The sequence below is a fragment of the Trematomus bernacchii genome, unplaced genomic scaffold (genome assembly GCF_902827165.1).
Source record: "Trematomus bernacchii unplaced genomic scaffold, fTreBer1.1, whole genome shotgun sequence".
Lineage (NCBI taxonomy): Eukaryota > Metazoa > Chordata > Actinopteri > Perciformes > Nototheniidae > Trematomus > Trematomus bernacchii.
In genome coordinates, this window is record NW_022987720.1 from 20,497,730 (window position 1) to 20,513,264 (window position 15,535).

The 15,535-nt window shown below is 40.6% G+C and overlaps 1 protein-coding gene across 2 annotated transcripts in view; it reads right to left on the reverse strand.

Annotated features, from left to right (window-relative positions):
* Positions 1 to 15,535, reverse strand: part of si:ch73-374l24.1 (protein kinase C alpha type) — a 106,311-nt gene that overhangs the window by 24,456 nt on the left and 66,320 nt on the right. For both annotated transcript variants that reach the window (XM_034143008.1, XM_034143007.1), the window contains exons 4-5: positions 4,438 to 4,549; positions 2,239 to 2,367 (exon numbers count right to left, since the gene is read on the reverse strand). In XM_034143008.1, the coding sequence (XP_033998899.1) occupies positions 2,239 to 2,367; positions 4,438 to 4,549 (241 nt within the window). The remainder of the gene's footprint in view (positions 1 to 2,238; positions 2,368 to 4,437; positions 4,550 to 15,535) is intronic.

Genomic DNA, 15,535 nt, shown 5'->3' on the forward strand with positions numbered 1-15,535 from the left:
AGTGAGTTTTGGACTTTTTGTGAAAGAGAACAAGCGGATTAAGGATGTCACATTTGGCATTGGATAAAAGTGATGGGTATTAGTCACAATTATTTGACAAATTGTTGCCTAAATTACATTTGGATAAATCGCAAAAATAATCAACAGATGAATTGGTGTTGGCGCTGCTTGATGAATGGAAAGTAGACACATACGTCAAACACTGAGATTTGTTTTTAGAACACCAGACACCACATATGCCAGTAGCAGGTGCTGCAGAGCATCGTTCCTTGAAGTTGACACAGTGTGAAGCAACACTTTCGTAAACACAGGACACCAGTGGGTGTTTTGACGTGTGAACGCATGAAAATCCAGGGAAATACCATCAATCTAACATGGTAGCATTCCTCGTTTTCTTGCTGAGGCTGGTCACCACATAACAAATAGGATGTATATCAGGCACTGCTAAACAATAAAAAGCTGGATAACATAATGAAATATGAAATATATTAAAACTGAAAAACAGAGAGAGCAAATGCCCTACGCTGACTGTGACTATAGCTTCCTTTCATTCTCTAAACACACAAACACATTTTTATGAAAGCAATATATTTTCAATTCAATCACACCTAACACTTGGTCCCTGCTCTAGCTAGAGGTTTTATCCTCACTGAGTAAAAAATACTTTTGGCACTATTGGCCTCAGCCCTTATATTTCCTGACCTCCACTGTCTGGCCATGTTTGTGTGTTTGTGCGTGTTTGTATGTGTGTGTATGTGTGTGTGTGTGTGTGTGTATGTGTGTGTGTATGTGTGTGTATGTGTGTGTGTGTGTGTGTGTGTGTGTGTGTGGTGTGTGTGTGTGTGTGTGTATGTGTGTGTGTGTGTGTGTGTGTATGTGTGTGTGTGTGTGTGTGTGTGTGTGTGTGTGTGTGTGTGTGTGTGTGTGTGTGTGTGTGTGTGTGTGTCTGTGTGTGTGTCTGTGTGTGTGTGTGTGTGTGTGTGTGTGTGTGTGTGTGTGTGTGTGTGTGTGTGTGTGTGTGCACAGTGACCCAGCCGTCAGTTCTCTCCCTGCCAAAGGGGTTTTAGCACCTGAGAGTTGTCCACTCCAGGTGCTGCTCTTGACTGACAGGATAATTTGGAGGTGTTGAAAATACACACACATAGGACACACATGGGACACACAGGTTACAAAGGCAGTCATGACTTTAGCATTTTTTTATGCTGACACAGATGATGTCATTTTTTTTCTCATGATGTAACAGTTTTAGATTGAAAATACTTATTTTCTGTTGATGCAGGTAAAACCTCCAACAATAACTCAACGCCTAATCATTAGTGCGCAGGAGTCCTTGTCCGTTTTCTTTCATTAAAAGTAGCTTACTGCATTTTGCTTTGAAAAGTGGGACCTTTACAGCATGCACATTACATTTCTGCTAGGTACCAGAACACTTATGTATTTATTTGAACAGGGACCATGCATACAAACACATTCATCTCAGAAAAGAGAAGAGATGATTTATGCGAGATTTTAGCTAATAGATAATTTCTATCTGCAGTCATAACTTGTATCACACAGCGATGCAGGTATAGTTGTTATCTTGTGAGTCTGTGTGTGTGTCATCAGGGCAAAAAGTGCTCCTGAAGACAATCACTGCAGCAGGAATTCCTAATGAGGAGGTTTCGAGTACTTTGCCAGGTGTTTATATTTCTGTATGTCTGGACAGATTTAGTCACCGCCCGAGCATCACAACCGTGCAAGATGCAGTCACTTTAGGTGTAGTTGAGACCCTACTCTACGCCCATGGCCCTACAGTATTTGGTGTCACAAAACTTTACAGGGGTATAATTGAGATCAAAATGAAGGCCAAGGCTGAAGATGGGTGTGGTCCGAGCAAGTGCTCTGAAAGTTGGGTTGGTAGGAAATGGGGAAAAGGCCGTCAGAGTATAAACTCCAAGTTGAGCCATTTAAAATGCAGAATTACAGTTGATTTTTATATCTAAAGTCAATACGAAGCATCTGAAGGGACTGCACTGACACACAGAATCCTTTCCGTATTAATTAACGATTGAGTTACCACCATAGTTCACTAACACTAGTCGAAGCCACTTGTAGAAGTCCAAAGTGATTCATATGACTCGAGATTTCGTTCAATGGTCTGGAAATCGACCACTTGAGTAACATAAAGAAGCCTTTTCACTCATCATTCTGACACTGAGCGGCCTAGAGTACTAAACACTGACTGAAAATAAGACCTACCTGTGACGTGTAGCCTGTCCATGCTGACCTCGATCTTGAGGAAGAGGCGACCCCGGCGCTCCGTGTGGTCCGTCCCACACAGGCTTGGCACGTTGACCACACACTGATTGTGTACGTTCATGTCGCAGGCTGGAAAGAGACAGAATGTACAGGAGTTTATAAGTGGATCACTTTTTGGATCTCATACCAGTGTAATATGCATCCTTTCTTATTCCATGCATGCATTTGAGAGTGAATCACTCATATAAAGAGAGGACAGGTTAGGACATCTAAGACATCACATTACACTTTTCTTGGGAAAAGCTGTTCTGAAGAAACTGGTAAAAACAGAGTTGGGGTTGTTTTGATGTGCTGGGCAAAATAAACCTGAATAAACCTTAACATTCTGCAGAGATCTCAATGACAGCAGACAAAGAGTCAGCTCTCATTGTGAAGGGAGCTCTGCCTTGAAAGACATTAAATACAAAATGAATTTTTATATTTTATAACACCGAAAGAAGAGGACAGGGTTTGCACTCAGTAAACATGAACCTTTAATGAACTGAATGTGCCCTGTGCTTTCATCTGTGTAAATATGACCTCTTATTCATCAAACTTCTTTATAATTTCACTTAAAACAGCCGGTTTAGGATTAAAGAGGTTCTTCACTATGAATCAAGGTTTTAGGATACATTTATCAAGCCAATGACTAAAAAGGAAAATGAAAGGTAAACTCTCAGACGGTCACATGATTGGTCACGTGCAATCAGAGCAGAAATACATATCAGAAGTAAAGATGAATTAATATTTCCCACATTTTGTTAGTGATATGTTATTCTGTACTTTGTTTGTGGAATCTTGAAATCTCCACAAGCAATTCAAATGTAAAATTGAATATTTGTACGATATGGAAACAGACGTGAGAGAAACATAATAAGAGGGACTTAGAGCAGACAATGGTGATATGTGGAAAGGGATTGCAGACAAAATCAATTTCAGCTATATTCTTGTGTTTTCAACCTTGAGGAATACAGAAACAAAATAAATGAAAGCAGCTGCGAAACATAACATATTGTTCACTGTGAGTCAGTGGCTCTGAAACATTCCTCAGGTGTGTGCTCAACTTTCTGTACGGCAGCGAAGACCTTCTCTTGTCAACTTAGGGAGGTTCTTGAGTAGGAGCAAAACAATTATCTTCAAAATCTTACGAATCTTGACCAATTTGTATACAAGTCTGGAGACCCAATGTGGCAAAATATGTGTTTAAGGGATGATTATGTGTAGAAAGAAATGTATATTTTGAATGAGAAAGCAGTACTTTAAGGAGCCACTGCTTTTGTAGTATAGCACTAAAACATCAATAACTAATAACCACATGAACTTAGAAATGATATTGCACTGTGAGCTGATTTGATTGTGTCAGAAGAGGTTGGATATTGTAGGAAACCTGCTATTTCCCCCTAAAACCTCTAACTCTGTCCTTCTTCCTCCCTCTTTCTGCATTTTCCCAGCCAACCACCTATATTTCCTTCTCTCTCCCTCTTCTTCCCTCCCCACCCCTCGACATGCTGACAGGAGACCAGACGAGACAAGAGAAGGTCATGATGGCGATGGCTATCAATTTGCTCTGGCGTGCTTCTATTACCATCTGCGAGGAAGACGGATGAATGGATGGAGTAAGAGGAGCAGAGAGGGAGGGAGAGTGATGGATGGAGGATAAAGGAAGGTACAGAGAAGTAGTATGTAGAAGCAAAAGAGGGCAAAGGATGATCAGAGTAAGAATTGGGAAGAGCAAAGAGGGAAGAAAGAGAAGAAGTAGGATGACAGAAGAATTAAATAGAGTGCAGGATGGGGGGGTCATACAGGCAGGGAAAGAAGGGGACAGTTGATAGAAGAGAGTGGGTGGAAAGAATGGGAGCGAGAGAGGCCTCTGCAGGATGGAACTGTATATCCTGCCTGGGCTGCAGATGTGGCTGAGAGTACAGTATAAGTCTATTCCCATCTGTTCTCATTAGGGAGACCAGCACAGCATATTCAACACAGGCACACACACACACACGCACGCACGCACGCACACACACACACACACACACACACACACACACACACACACACACACACACACACACACACACACACACACACACACACACACACACACACACACACACACACACACACACACACACACACACGGACGCAGACAGAGTGTGTACTCACTGTCACATTTCATCCCTTGGTGGATGAGCCCGTACAGCAGCGAGCCACAGTGGTCACAGAAGGTGGGACTGCCATATGTGTGAATCTTGAATTTGTGCTTGCTTCTGGGGTCCTGGAGAGAGAGAGAGAGAGAGAGAGAGAGAGAGAGAGAGAGAGAGAGAGAGAGAGAGAGAGAGAGAGAGAGAGAGAGAGAGAGAGAGAGAGAGATGGGAAAAATACAAGCTGTTAGGAATATCTTGGGAATCACCAAAACTTATGACAATACATCCTGAGGGGGGCATCAATGAGTGTACTTAATATCATGCCAATTCATCCAATACTTGTTTCGCCCAACATTGCCATATAGAATCATTCAACTAGCTAAACTAGGATTAGCATGGTAGGTGAAATCAAGGAATAATCCAGTGCTCTGAAATAGGATTAATAGTGTTTGTGTACATCTGTGTTCTCCGGCAATTGTACAAAGACACTTTCCAAAGTGTATCAAGTGTTTATTTTTCTCAAATAGACAATATGTTCAAAAGTAAGATAAAAAGGGTTTTGCTCCAATGTGTTTCTTCTTCCAGGCAAATGTTAAATTCCTTTTTCTTTTAATGGCCACAAAGCCCTCTGGATAAACATTAAATTCAGACAAAATAGTTTTAGGTTTATTGGAACAACTTAAGGCAGGCTCAACGATAACGTTATATAAAGGAGGAGAAAATGGGAATATAAATGGACCTCTTTTAAAACATCTGTTCATCATTCTACTGCTTAATCTCTCCCTCAGAGATTAATGATGCAATACTGTTTGCCTCATTAACTCACTAAACAGCCCTCACTTTCATTTCTATCTACCATAGTTGATTCTTAAATAAATCAAAGGAACAAGCGGGATGACATTTCACTGGAATTGTTCCTTGTATGATAACTCGTGACAACATTTGAAAGAGATTGATTAATTGATGATGCATTTTGTTCATGATATCATTCGTGTAGGAGTCTGACGCAAAGAGGACCAGAAAGAAAGACATTCCCAGATGGAAAGTCGATGTCAGCTCATTATCGGCGCGTGGGAACGTGTAAGGTGTTTTTGTGTTGGTGTCAGTTCTCTCCATCTTGTCATCCTGGAAGCCTTCCCAGCATCCTCCTTGTTTCAGTTTCAACTGTTATTAAGACACCAATGCTCGCGCAGTGCCAGCAGCAGCATAACTGAGCAACTGTTTATCTTGGCCTGAACATCTGGCACCGAGGCAAAGTAAAAATCGAGCTGATGAGGAACGGGGAATTGATGCTCTGATCGGTTTCCAAAAAACGAAAAAACTGGATTCGATTATTTAAAAAAAAATGAACACATACCGTATTCATGTCATGTAATTTAAGGGTCATTTGTTGGGAATTTATTTTCTCCAGTCACTATTGTGAATGCTGAGGTTAGCTCATTTCTACAATAAACAAACACAGCTGTAATTAAAGCCCTGCAAATGAGGCTGGATCAACCTCCACCAGCGCTGCCTCTATCATAATGCAATGTGTCAGAATGTCTTCATGTGTAATTATACAGGCCACTGACTGGGTAAGTGGGCGCACAACGCTGAGAAATGCCCTTTACTTCCAAGCTTACATGACGACAGCAGCAGAGTGAGAAAGAGGCGGCGACAGAGATACGTAGAGGGGAAGTCTGTGTTTAAAAGAGGAGGGGGTTGTTTGGTGGTAATGGAGTTACTGACAGAGAGTGTTGCAAGGGTCCAGGGAAAGTCTAATTGGCATGTTTTCATCTTAGCAAGCTCGCCTATCTTTGCTCCTTTCCTTCGGTCTTTCCTGGAGGCTTTTCTTGAGAAAAAAAAAACAGATGGCGTAGTGGTCGTGTCTCTCTCCCGGGTCTCCCTCCTTCTGCTTACCATTTTCGCCTGTATTCTTATGATTGTTGAACTGTGGGAACATTAAAGTCTTAAAAAAGACTTCACCAAGGATTCAGATAATCTCCCTGATCTCTATTTATTTGTGTTTATCTTCACTTCCTTCCCCTCCAAGGTGCTAGACAGTGAGCACTGTATGCTTTTTTTTATTTTCAATGCCAACTCTTCTTCCTCTCACAGTATTTCCATTTAATGTTTTCTTTCTGTCACCGTGTGTTATTGTCTCTCTGTCTTTGCGCCCCTCCTCCTCGGAGCCATGGGTGAAATGAAAGTGGCAGGGTTTCCACTCACAGTCATCCTGAGCCTGTTGACTCAGTGCAGCCCATTATAGGGAGAGGTTGAGTGTGAAGACATTATCTGATTTGCACTCCGAAGTTCTGCGTGTGTCTCTGCATGCATGTGTGAATTCTTTCCACCATTTAGGACGGAAAACACACATGCATGTTAGTTTTCAACCAAAACACACACAAAGGAAGTCTTTGTGTCCACCACTTCTTCTGATGATACATTATGTCTCTTGTTGCACGGGTTGATTATGGTATACTAATAAAACACAAAGTACAAGCTATAACTTGAACTAAAATGGCTTAATGCACAAGCTTCTCTCTCTTGCAACATTATCTGCAATAAAACTGTCTATGTTTGTAAGACCCACACTATAATAAAGTAGATTAGGCATTGTATGTGACAAGCTCAGCACTACACACATAAATAACAAGGCACATCCACAACTCACAATGTAGGTTACGAACCATAATATCTCAGTATAGCACCCAGCTAACACCATAAGTCCACTTTAGCACATACACATTTTAGGCGCTGCCAAAGGAAGAAGATACGAACATTTACGAGTGTACTCCTATAAGTTTGCTCAGTGCTGGCAGCACTTTAAAGGGTTTCAAGAGACTCAATATAAAGGAGCTGTTTGTTTGTTTGATTACGTGTCAAACAGAATACCAATATGCATAATATTTAAATGCTCAAGCGCTTGAAGAGGCAGCTCTCTTGGCAGCTTTCATCATGGCCCACGCTGCCACACTAAAATCAACCGTTTGGTCAAGTGAATACAAACTTGTACTTTCCAGCAGAGAAGGAATCTGAAGATTAGATTGACACTATGCAACATGATGCTTGGTCTCCATAGCACAATGACTGAGCCCTGTCTATTTACATGGAGGCTTTGGCTGAAACATATGGAAGGAAACTAGTCTCTGTCTCAAGATGCACATGAAAACATGGTCACAAAAACACAACAGAACTTCTCCTCTTCGTTTTCTTCTCATATGCAGTCTGAAGTGTAATGGAAGCATCTGTTACAAGAAGCATGAATACATGACTCACAAATCATCAATAGACAGTCAGTCATAAAATATCCAAAACAAGTTAGTCATGCAGCTGAAGCACTGGCAAATAGCAGCCACACATTGCAAAACACAACACATACATAAAAGCGGAGGGTGGCACATCTAAAACGGACTAGCTAAGTCATCATTTCAGCTTGTCTCTTTCAAACATCCTCCCGGGCATTTCAATACTGGACATCAAGCTGCGCTGGGTAAAGATGCTGGCAGACACTAACATACAGAGCTGATGAGGCGAAACCAGGAGGGAAGTTGGTTCCAGTGAGGCGAGATGATGCTGCTGCCGAATTCCTCGAAGCGTAACGAGGGTCACATCAAGCAGAAGTAGAGGAAAAGATTGGTAATGAGGGCAGAGTGACAATGAGTCAAATGCGGGTCTTGCTTATTAAAGTCAGGCATTGAGCGTCAGAGGTAACAATATCTAATTACTCGTTGGATATTATAGCTATAAAAAGTGATGGGGAGAGTGAGGAGGGCGATGTGACTCATTTTTTAGGTTAATTGGTTGACAAGCGACCCTTCAGAGACGCCTTCACATCTGCCTGCTTCTAATTGGTGGCTACTAGGGCATAGTGTAATTTACCCGTATGATGCTTCATAAGCTTAAGCATTTTTCAGGCTGTGATCTCCATCCTTGTTTGATTTGATATGATTATGTTGAGAGACTTTGTTGTCAAGCATCCTACTCAAGTGTTTCTGAGTGGCCCACTTCATTACTACAGGAAAAGGGAAATAAAAGGAGAATATGCCTACAGTAAAACGTCATTTTACCACCAATAGTGAATCACAAACCTCCCCAACTCAACAATGAGTTATGTTTGCTTTAGCATTTCTCTCCGAGGTTCATCCTGTGTATACTAGAGAATGTTTTTAAAGTCTCTACTTCCTCATGAAACATTTGCAATTTTTTCAATATTTTATAGTGTCCATTGTTTACTGCTTCTCAGAGCACACAGTTATCCAGCCGTCTAACCTTATCTGTTTTTTTGTTTCTCAGTTATACTTTATAAGGATTTGCCGAAGCTGGAACCAACACTTATTTCTTTGTATTTTTGCTTGAAAACGAGTAAAACGATTAATAGTTTGGCAAAATGGCAGATTATTATCGAAATCTAGATTCAAACAACCCAAATCCAACCAACAGATTTAAAGAGCTGATTTGATTTAGTGATTTAATGCAATAATGCTCCATCAAGGATTTCTATTTTTCGTTTTACCAAAGAGTATTTATGCACTACATACAAACACCGGATAATTGCAAAATTGCCCACCAGACATCATTTTGATTTATCATCAAACAGAGAATCACCAAAACGACTATGAATTCAAAAGACCTCAATCATACTAGGTGGTTGTGTGTGTGTGTGTGTGTGTGTGTGTGTGTGTGTGTGTGTGTGTGTGTGTGTGTGTGTGTGTGTGTGTGTGTGTGTGTGTGTGTGTGTGATGAGGTGCTTGGGAGAAACAAAGTGAACAACTGTACAGTTGCTATGGTGATAATGGGTTAGAGAACATCCAGTGATGATTGAAAGTCAGCGGAGGAAACGCTAACTGTGGAGAGGAGGCAAACAAGTAGAGAGTAAATCACTCTGTGGCCTAATGAAATTAAGTGTGTGTGCACATTCTCCATAAAAGGCAAAATAACCACGAAGGAAAAAACAAGTGAAGAAATTAACACTGTGTAGCAATCTCGCCTCACATGATGATGAAATGTTCTCTCTCCTCAGGGCCGAAGCTCAGCTGCCCGGCTGAAAGAAAAACCATGCAAGGATGTTTATAGCCGAGAGGACCCTCAGTTATTCTCTCCTGCTGAAGTACTGTGACCCCACACAACAACAGGGATGTCAGGCTAGTTTACACACATGCTGCCTTCAGCCAAGATAACTGTGTGACCTGCAGTTAAGAGCACACACTGCATACTGCACTCACTGACTGCTTGTACTACTGTGTTTGTAAGCAGCTTACAATGATGCGGTGAAAGGAGAGAGACAGTGTAGAAGATGTTGATGTTTCTTGGAGAACTTATGGTGAGAATCAAAGGGAAAAAGAAAGAAAAGTAATATAGAGATGAGAATTGGAGACAAGGCTCTGCAGTCTGTGTGTGTGTGGGTGTCCAGGTGGGTGGCATCACATAGGTGGCATCAAACTGGAGACCAACTCTGTCACGGACGGACAGCTTCACCTGCCAAACCATCTGCGTTTGTGATGCCTCTCTGATAGAAAGAAAACATCTCTGGGTATTTATTTTTGCATGATTAACAACAATAATAAATGAGTATGCAATGAAAATGTATGAAGATTGATGACTACTGGTTTTTGATTTAGAGAAAAGTACTAACCTTACTTATATTTCATATACAAGGGCCGACAACTGTGTTAATTACATATTAAAAACTCAAAACAAATCTCATCAAGTGCACAAGCCCCAAACCTTTTGTAGCTTCCACATTGAAAATTGAAAGTTTATAACTTGAATGTATTTCAAATTAATAATACGAGTGTACATTTTCTTTTTTTGCAGGTGAAGGTGTGCTGTCGACGGTTTTACAGAATTCTCTTACATAATCAAAGTTGAGAGGGAAAATGCTTTTACTATGTGTATCTTTAAAGTTAATGGGCTCATTTTCATGTTCATATTAGTATTTTGTGCTTCTTCTGTGACATGTGTATATGCTTTAATGTTCAAAAAGGTCTTTATTTATCTCATACTGCCTGTGCTGCATCCCCTGTTTTCACCCTCTGTCTGAAACCAGAGCCCAGTCTGCTCTATATGGGTAGGAGTCCAATTAAGGCATTTCAAGCAGGGGGGGAAGTGAGGGAGAGAAACTTCCTCTGCCATGAACATTGGCATTTTAGCCTTTGCAGACCATTTACATGAACACAAACCCATACAACACACTACAGAAGAAAAGCATATAAGGCCTCTTTACATGTAAGTGCTGCGTTACAGCGTTTGAAAGAATGTCTACTTGACAATCTTCAAAAGAATATTTAGTAACAGCTCAAGTCCTCTGTTGTCAAAAATGGAAATGGATGCCAAACTATAACACATCTACAATCACTCACACTCGCAAGCACACACACTAGTACACACTGATCTACTCAAACACAGCCCCTGACAGCCATCCCAGTCCCAGGGCGGAAAGATCAATCATGTCACTTGTAGAAACTAATCTGTCTTCTGACACTGATAAAAACGATAATGAAGCTGTGACTCAGAAGTAAAGAAGAGAAGAGAGAAGACAGAGGGAGGATGAACTGACAAGAGATACATCAACAGCAGAAAACAGAAGCAGAGACGATGAGAGTGGAGGCAAGACTTAGAGAGCCAGAAGAAAAAGCGTATCTAAAGTCAATTAAAAACAGCACATCGATCTGCTCATTATCACCTCTTCTCTCAGCTGACACCTCACAGGCCAGAGTCAAATTAATATGACAACTATAACTGTGTCACGACTGCTGCTGTAAAACCGGCACCTGTAGTGCCTATCGATCAATGATTTAATTAGAGGAAACCAAATCTCCCTCCACCTGGTCCTGCAGCAGCCTGTCAGCGTTTAATAGGCCATCATGTTCAGACTTTCCCAATGTAGTCTCAATACAATATGAACCAGACAGATTTACAGCCAGTAAATCAGGCAGCAAATTAGATTAGTGATTTAAACATCAAAAGGCATTAGGATATCAAACACGCCACTCACATACATGCAAATATTCAACACACACACGAACGCACACACGCACGCACGCACGCACACACACACACACACACACACACACACACACACACACACAGGATATGTATGAGCTCATTAGTGAGAGATGGCACAGAGGGCAATGTTAGCAATCTCTAAGCGCGCTCACGGGATTAAGGGATCCAGTGATTTGTGGTGATGAGATGTGGAGTCGATTACAGAGATGATGCTGTGTGTACCAGTTAGCAGAAAAAAAACAGTGGCAATCAAGCATTACTGAGAAAGGACAATCTTTTATTTAAATGTAAAATAAAACTACATTAAAATGCTGCAGTATAAGTAAAAGGGCTGCAATTAAATAATGTATTTTTATGAAGTATATTTAGTAAAAGAGACCAAAACTGAAAAAGACCCTACTTCACTGTGTATTATTATACAACAGATTATTTGATATAAATGCCTGTTTTTTAATGCATAAGTAGAATATATATTTATTTTGTTAATTTAGTAGATTCAAATACTTTATATAGAGCTAGTTTAGTCAAGGTCACAGGAAAAATAGGAAGAATAAGAAGAAGAAAAGTTCTGCCGCATTTTTTAACACATTTTTTCAGATTGCTCTTAAAATATAATGGTTGAGAATAAAAAGTAGTACAAAATAGCCCCAAAGAAAACTGAAGTAAAGGGCCAAAAACGTGTTTTTCAGTGCAGTAATTAAATAAGTACCCAAAACATTTCCCCTGCTGACACACACACAGGTGTGTAGACACAGGTGTAGAGTCCTTAATCCTTCCCCGTCACACTCTGATTATCAGCAGAGGAGAGATGCTGTGTTCAGACGCATTGTCACTTTCATCACAACCCATCTTTCATCATCAAACACAGCATTTAAATAGACTGATACAAGGCCTGCTTTTATATGCATGTGTGTGAGTGTGTGTGAGCCCTCTCCGTGACACATGCTGCAGCTAAGCCTTTGTTGCTGTATTCACACACAGAGGACAAGCAGGGCTTTCAACCTGTGAAAGTGTCATCACTTCCTGGGTGCTCTGCCACCTGACCTGAGGTCTGTGTGGCTGCAGCTGTCAGGCTCCATTAGGAGACACCAGGGCTGATAGCTCCATCTCTACTCACTGATAATTGAGCTAAATGGCTGCGAGAGAGGCTGCACTGTACTGTAGAGGATAGTTGACTTTGTCGAGTGGAGAATCCCACTTAGAGTAAGAGGAATTCAGGTTTGTCACTATGCTTACACAATTCCGGTAAAAATGGCTACATACAGCATGCAGATACATACAGCTAGAACTAAAACACATACACAAGTGCATAAAGGGGGACTTCTTATACATTAAAAACCGATAAGAAAAACAGAGCAGGTGGCATTTTTGACACTTTACTTTTTGAAATCTCATACTGTTATTAAATCTGCATTGTCTTTATATTTCAGAGCTGCTTTTTATATTTGTTTATCAAGGAAAAGTTGAACATTTACCGCATTCAATTATACTGAGCTGTGATTCATTTTGATATGAGATTTACAGACAGCATTACATATTGAAAATCAGGGCCGTCCTGTAAAGACAATGCATCAGGAAAATGTCAACTTTCATCAGGTATGAGAAAACATTTTCAGCTTTGAGACAATGCTTTTCTCAAAAAGTTGTATTTGGGTTGAAGAGTAGGGGAATTTTCTAAACCCATAAAATCTTTAGGTTTAGTAAAGGCTCGCGACAAAAACAACGAGGTATGGTTGAGTTAAAGATTGTGGTTTTGGTTCAAATAACCACTTTGTTAGGGTTAGAGGAGCTTTGCCGTCTAGATTGAATAATAACCACGTGGTTTGCTCATGTCATAATTCATACTACAGGACGTCGTATGTTGAATGTAAACACGTTTATTTTTTGAGCAATTGCTGAGAGGACGGATATTCCTCCTTTAATTATTTTACGGAATAGCAGGTGGCGCTGGCCTAAGAGCTGGTTTATGGGACCTGGATGGAGTAGGCTTTAGAGCATATGGTGACCCCTCAACCCCAACCTGCTGGAGCTGCTTAGTGGCCATATAAATAGACTGTAGAGAAATTAGAGAATTATGTTCTCAGATAAATGACTGATAAATAGGAGTAAAACTATTCTGAACACTAAGCCAATTAAGAAGTATGCAACTAAGGTGTCAGTACGTCTTAGCAATCCTGCAAGGCTTCAGTGCCACTTCTACTTTTCTCATATCAGAGACTACAAACATGTCCAACCTTAGCGAGCAGGTAGAGCTAAAAGTAATGACGAAAAGGCAGAGACGCAGAGAATAATTGCTGGCTAGGAGTATCAAGAAAGCATTCCTTAAATACTGTACACAATCTGATTTTCACATGGGAGGGTTTTACAAGAATGCTCAACTACTGTAACTATGATAATACTGTCATAAAAGTTTAGGAAAAAAGGGTAAACAACAACACTTTTCAGGTCATATATCACCTGCCCTACCCACAGTGCTTTGCAGCAGTCCCCATTTCATCCCCAGTTCCCCCGGTGTGTTTATTAAAGCTTTGACGTGCAACAGCAGCGGACAACTCGCTGTTAACATACCTGCACGTTAATCACTGCGACATCGCCACGGTAACCAAGGAGGACAGGCCCCAGGTGGCCATCTCTCTCTCTCTCACACGCGCACGCACAACCACCCACCCCCACACCACACACACACACACACACACACAACACACACACACACACACACAAACACACACACACACACACACACACACACACACACACACACACACACACACACACACACACACACACACACACACACACACATACACAGAAACATAAGCACAATAGAAATATGGCAGACAGGAAAGTTCACTTGCAGAAATACAGCGGTAACACAACACAGTGTTGTTCGTCTGTTACGCACCTTTTTTCTATATATATAATAAATAATAATAAAAACATTCTATCTTAAGTCTTATGGTAAGTTAGGACAGGAACATTGACTTACTGTTTATCTGAAATAGTGTTATTCCTTACCCTTTTTATGATATCAAAAGTTACAATATGATTTTGAAGTTACTGTAATTCGGCCCTGAAACTAAAATAATTATTTCAGTCATTACAAGTCTTGATTATAAGCTCGAAGCAACATATACACTCTTCCATGAGAAAACTAAACATAATTTGAGTAGCAGTAAACCCCTATAGCGCTGAGAGCATCATTAAGCTCCTGTACAGTACGTCAAATTCCGATTATCAGCACCCACAGGATTCGATAATAATCACATCTTCATCTACTGTGTGGATAAGCACAGCTTATAGGAAGTGTGACGTCAACAAGAAAGAAACAAACCCGGGAAATTGCAGGAAGCACATCAAGCCTATGGGCCACATACTGTACAGTAAGAAAGATAAAGCCCATAGCCACATGGGACATAATTACACACATGGTAATCGGAGCAGCCATCTGTCAACATAATGTGACATATGGGATGTCGTTTGATTCATTACATTCTGTGAGATCAGTATTGTCTCGAGTCCAGCAGTAAGGATATATAACATTCCAACATATATCATAAATACCATCAATATGATCCAGTGTTTGTACAGAAGATGGTGATATTATTTCAGACTCACAATGTGTGTATTGATAATTAGATTGGTGGGATATCCATGTAGCCCTATGGAAAAAAGTGTCAGTATATAACTTCATTTCAAACATCCACAGGAAGTTTACTACCTTGGGCTCCAGGGTTGCAAGAAGTTCCTACGTCCAATCTGTGATTTCAGTCAAAGACTAACATATTTGAGTTTGGTTTTTCCCCACAACTGGACCCATGGAGAATGACAGATCATACAATTGGAGCTTATCTTTTCTAAAGAACCAAAATCCTGAAGTTAGGTTTAGGCTTGAATTTGATCCTCTCGCATCCGAGTCACGTGATGAATAAGGAAATTGACGATACCATCCTTTTGGAATCTCAAAGGTCACACGATTCCCAAATGTGTCTAGCATCAAGTCCATACAACTTTTAAGCTGTGAAGTCTTAAACACCTAACAACTATTTTACATACTCATGGAGTTGCTATGTCTGTGCGATCTAAGTTTTACATTATAGTGCTTGTTGAAAGCCCATTGAAAAGTGCATAGG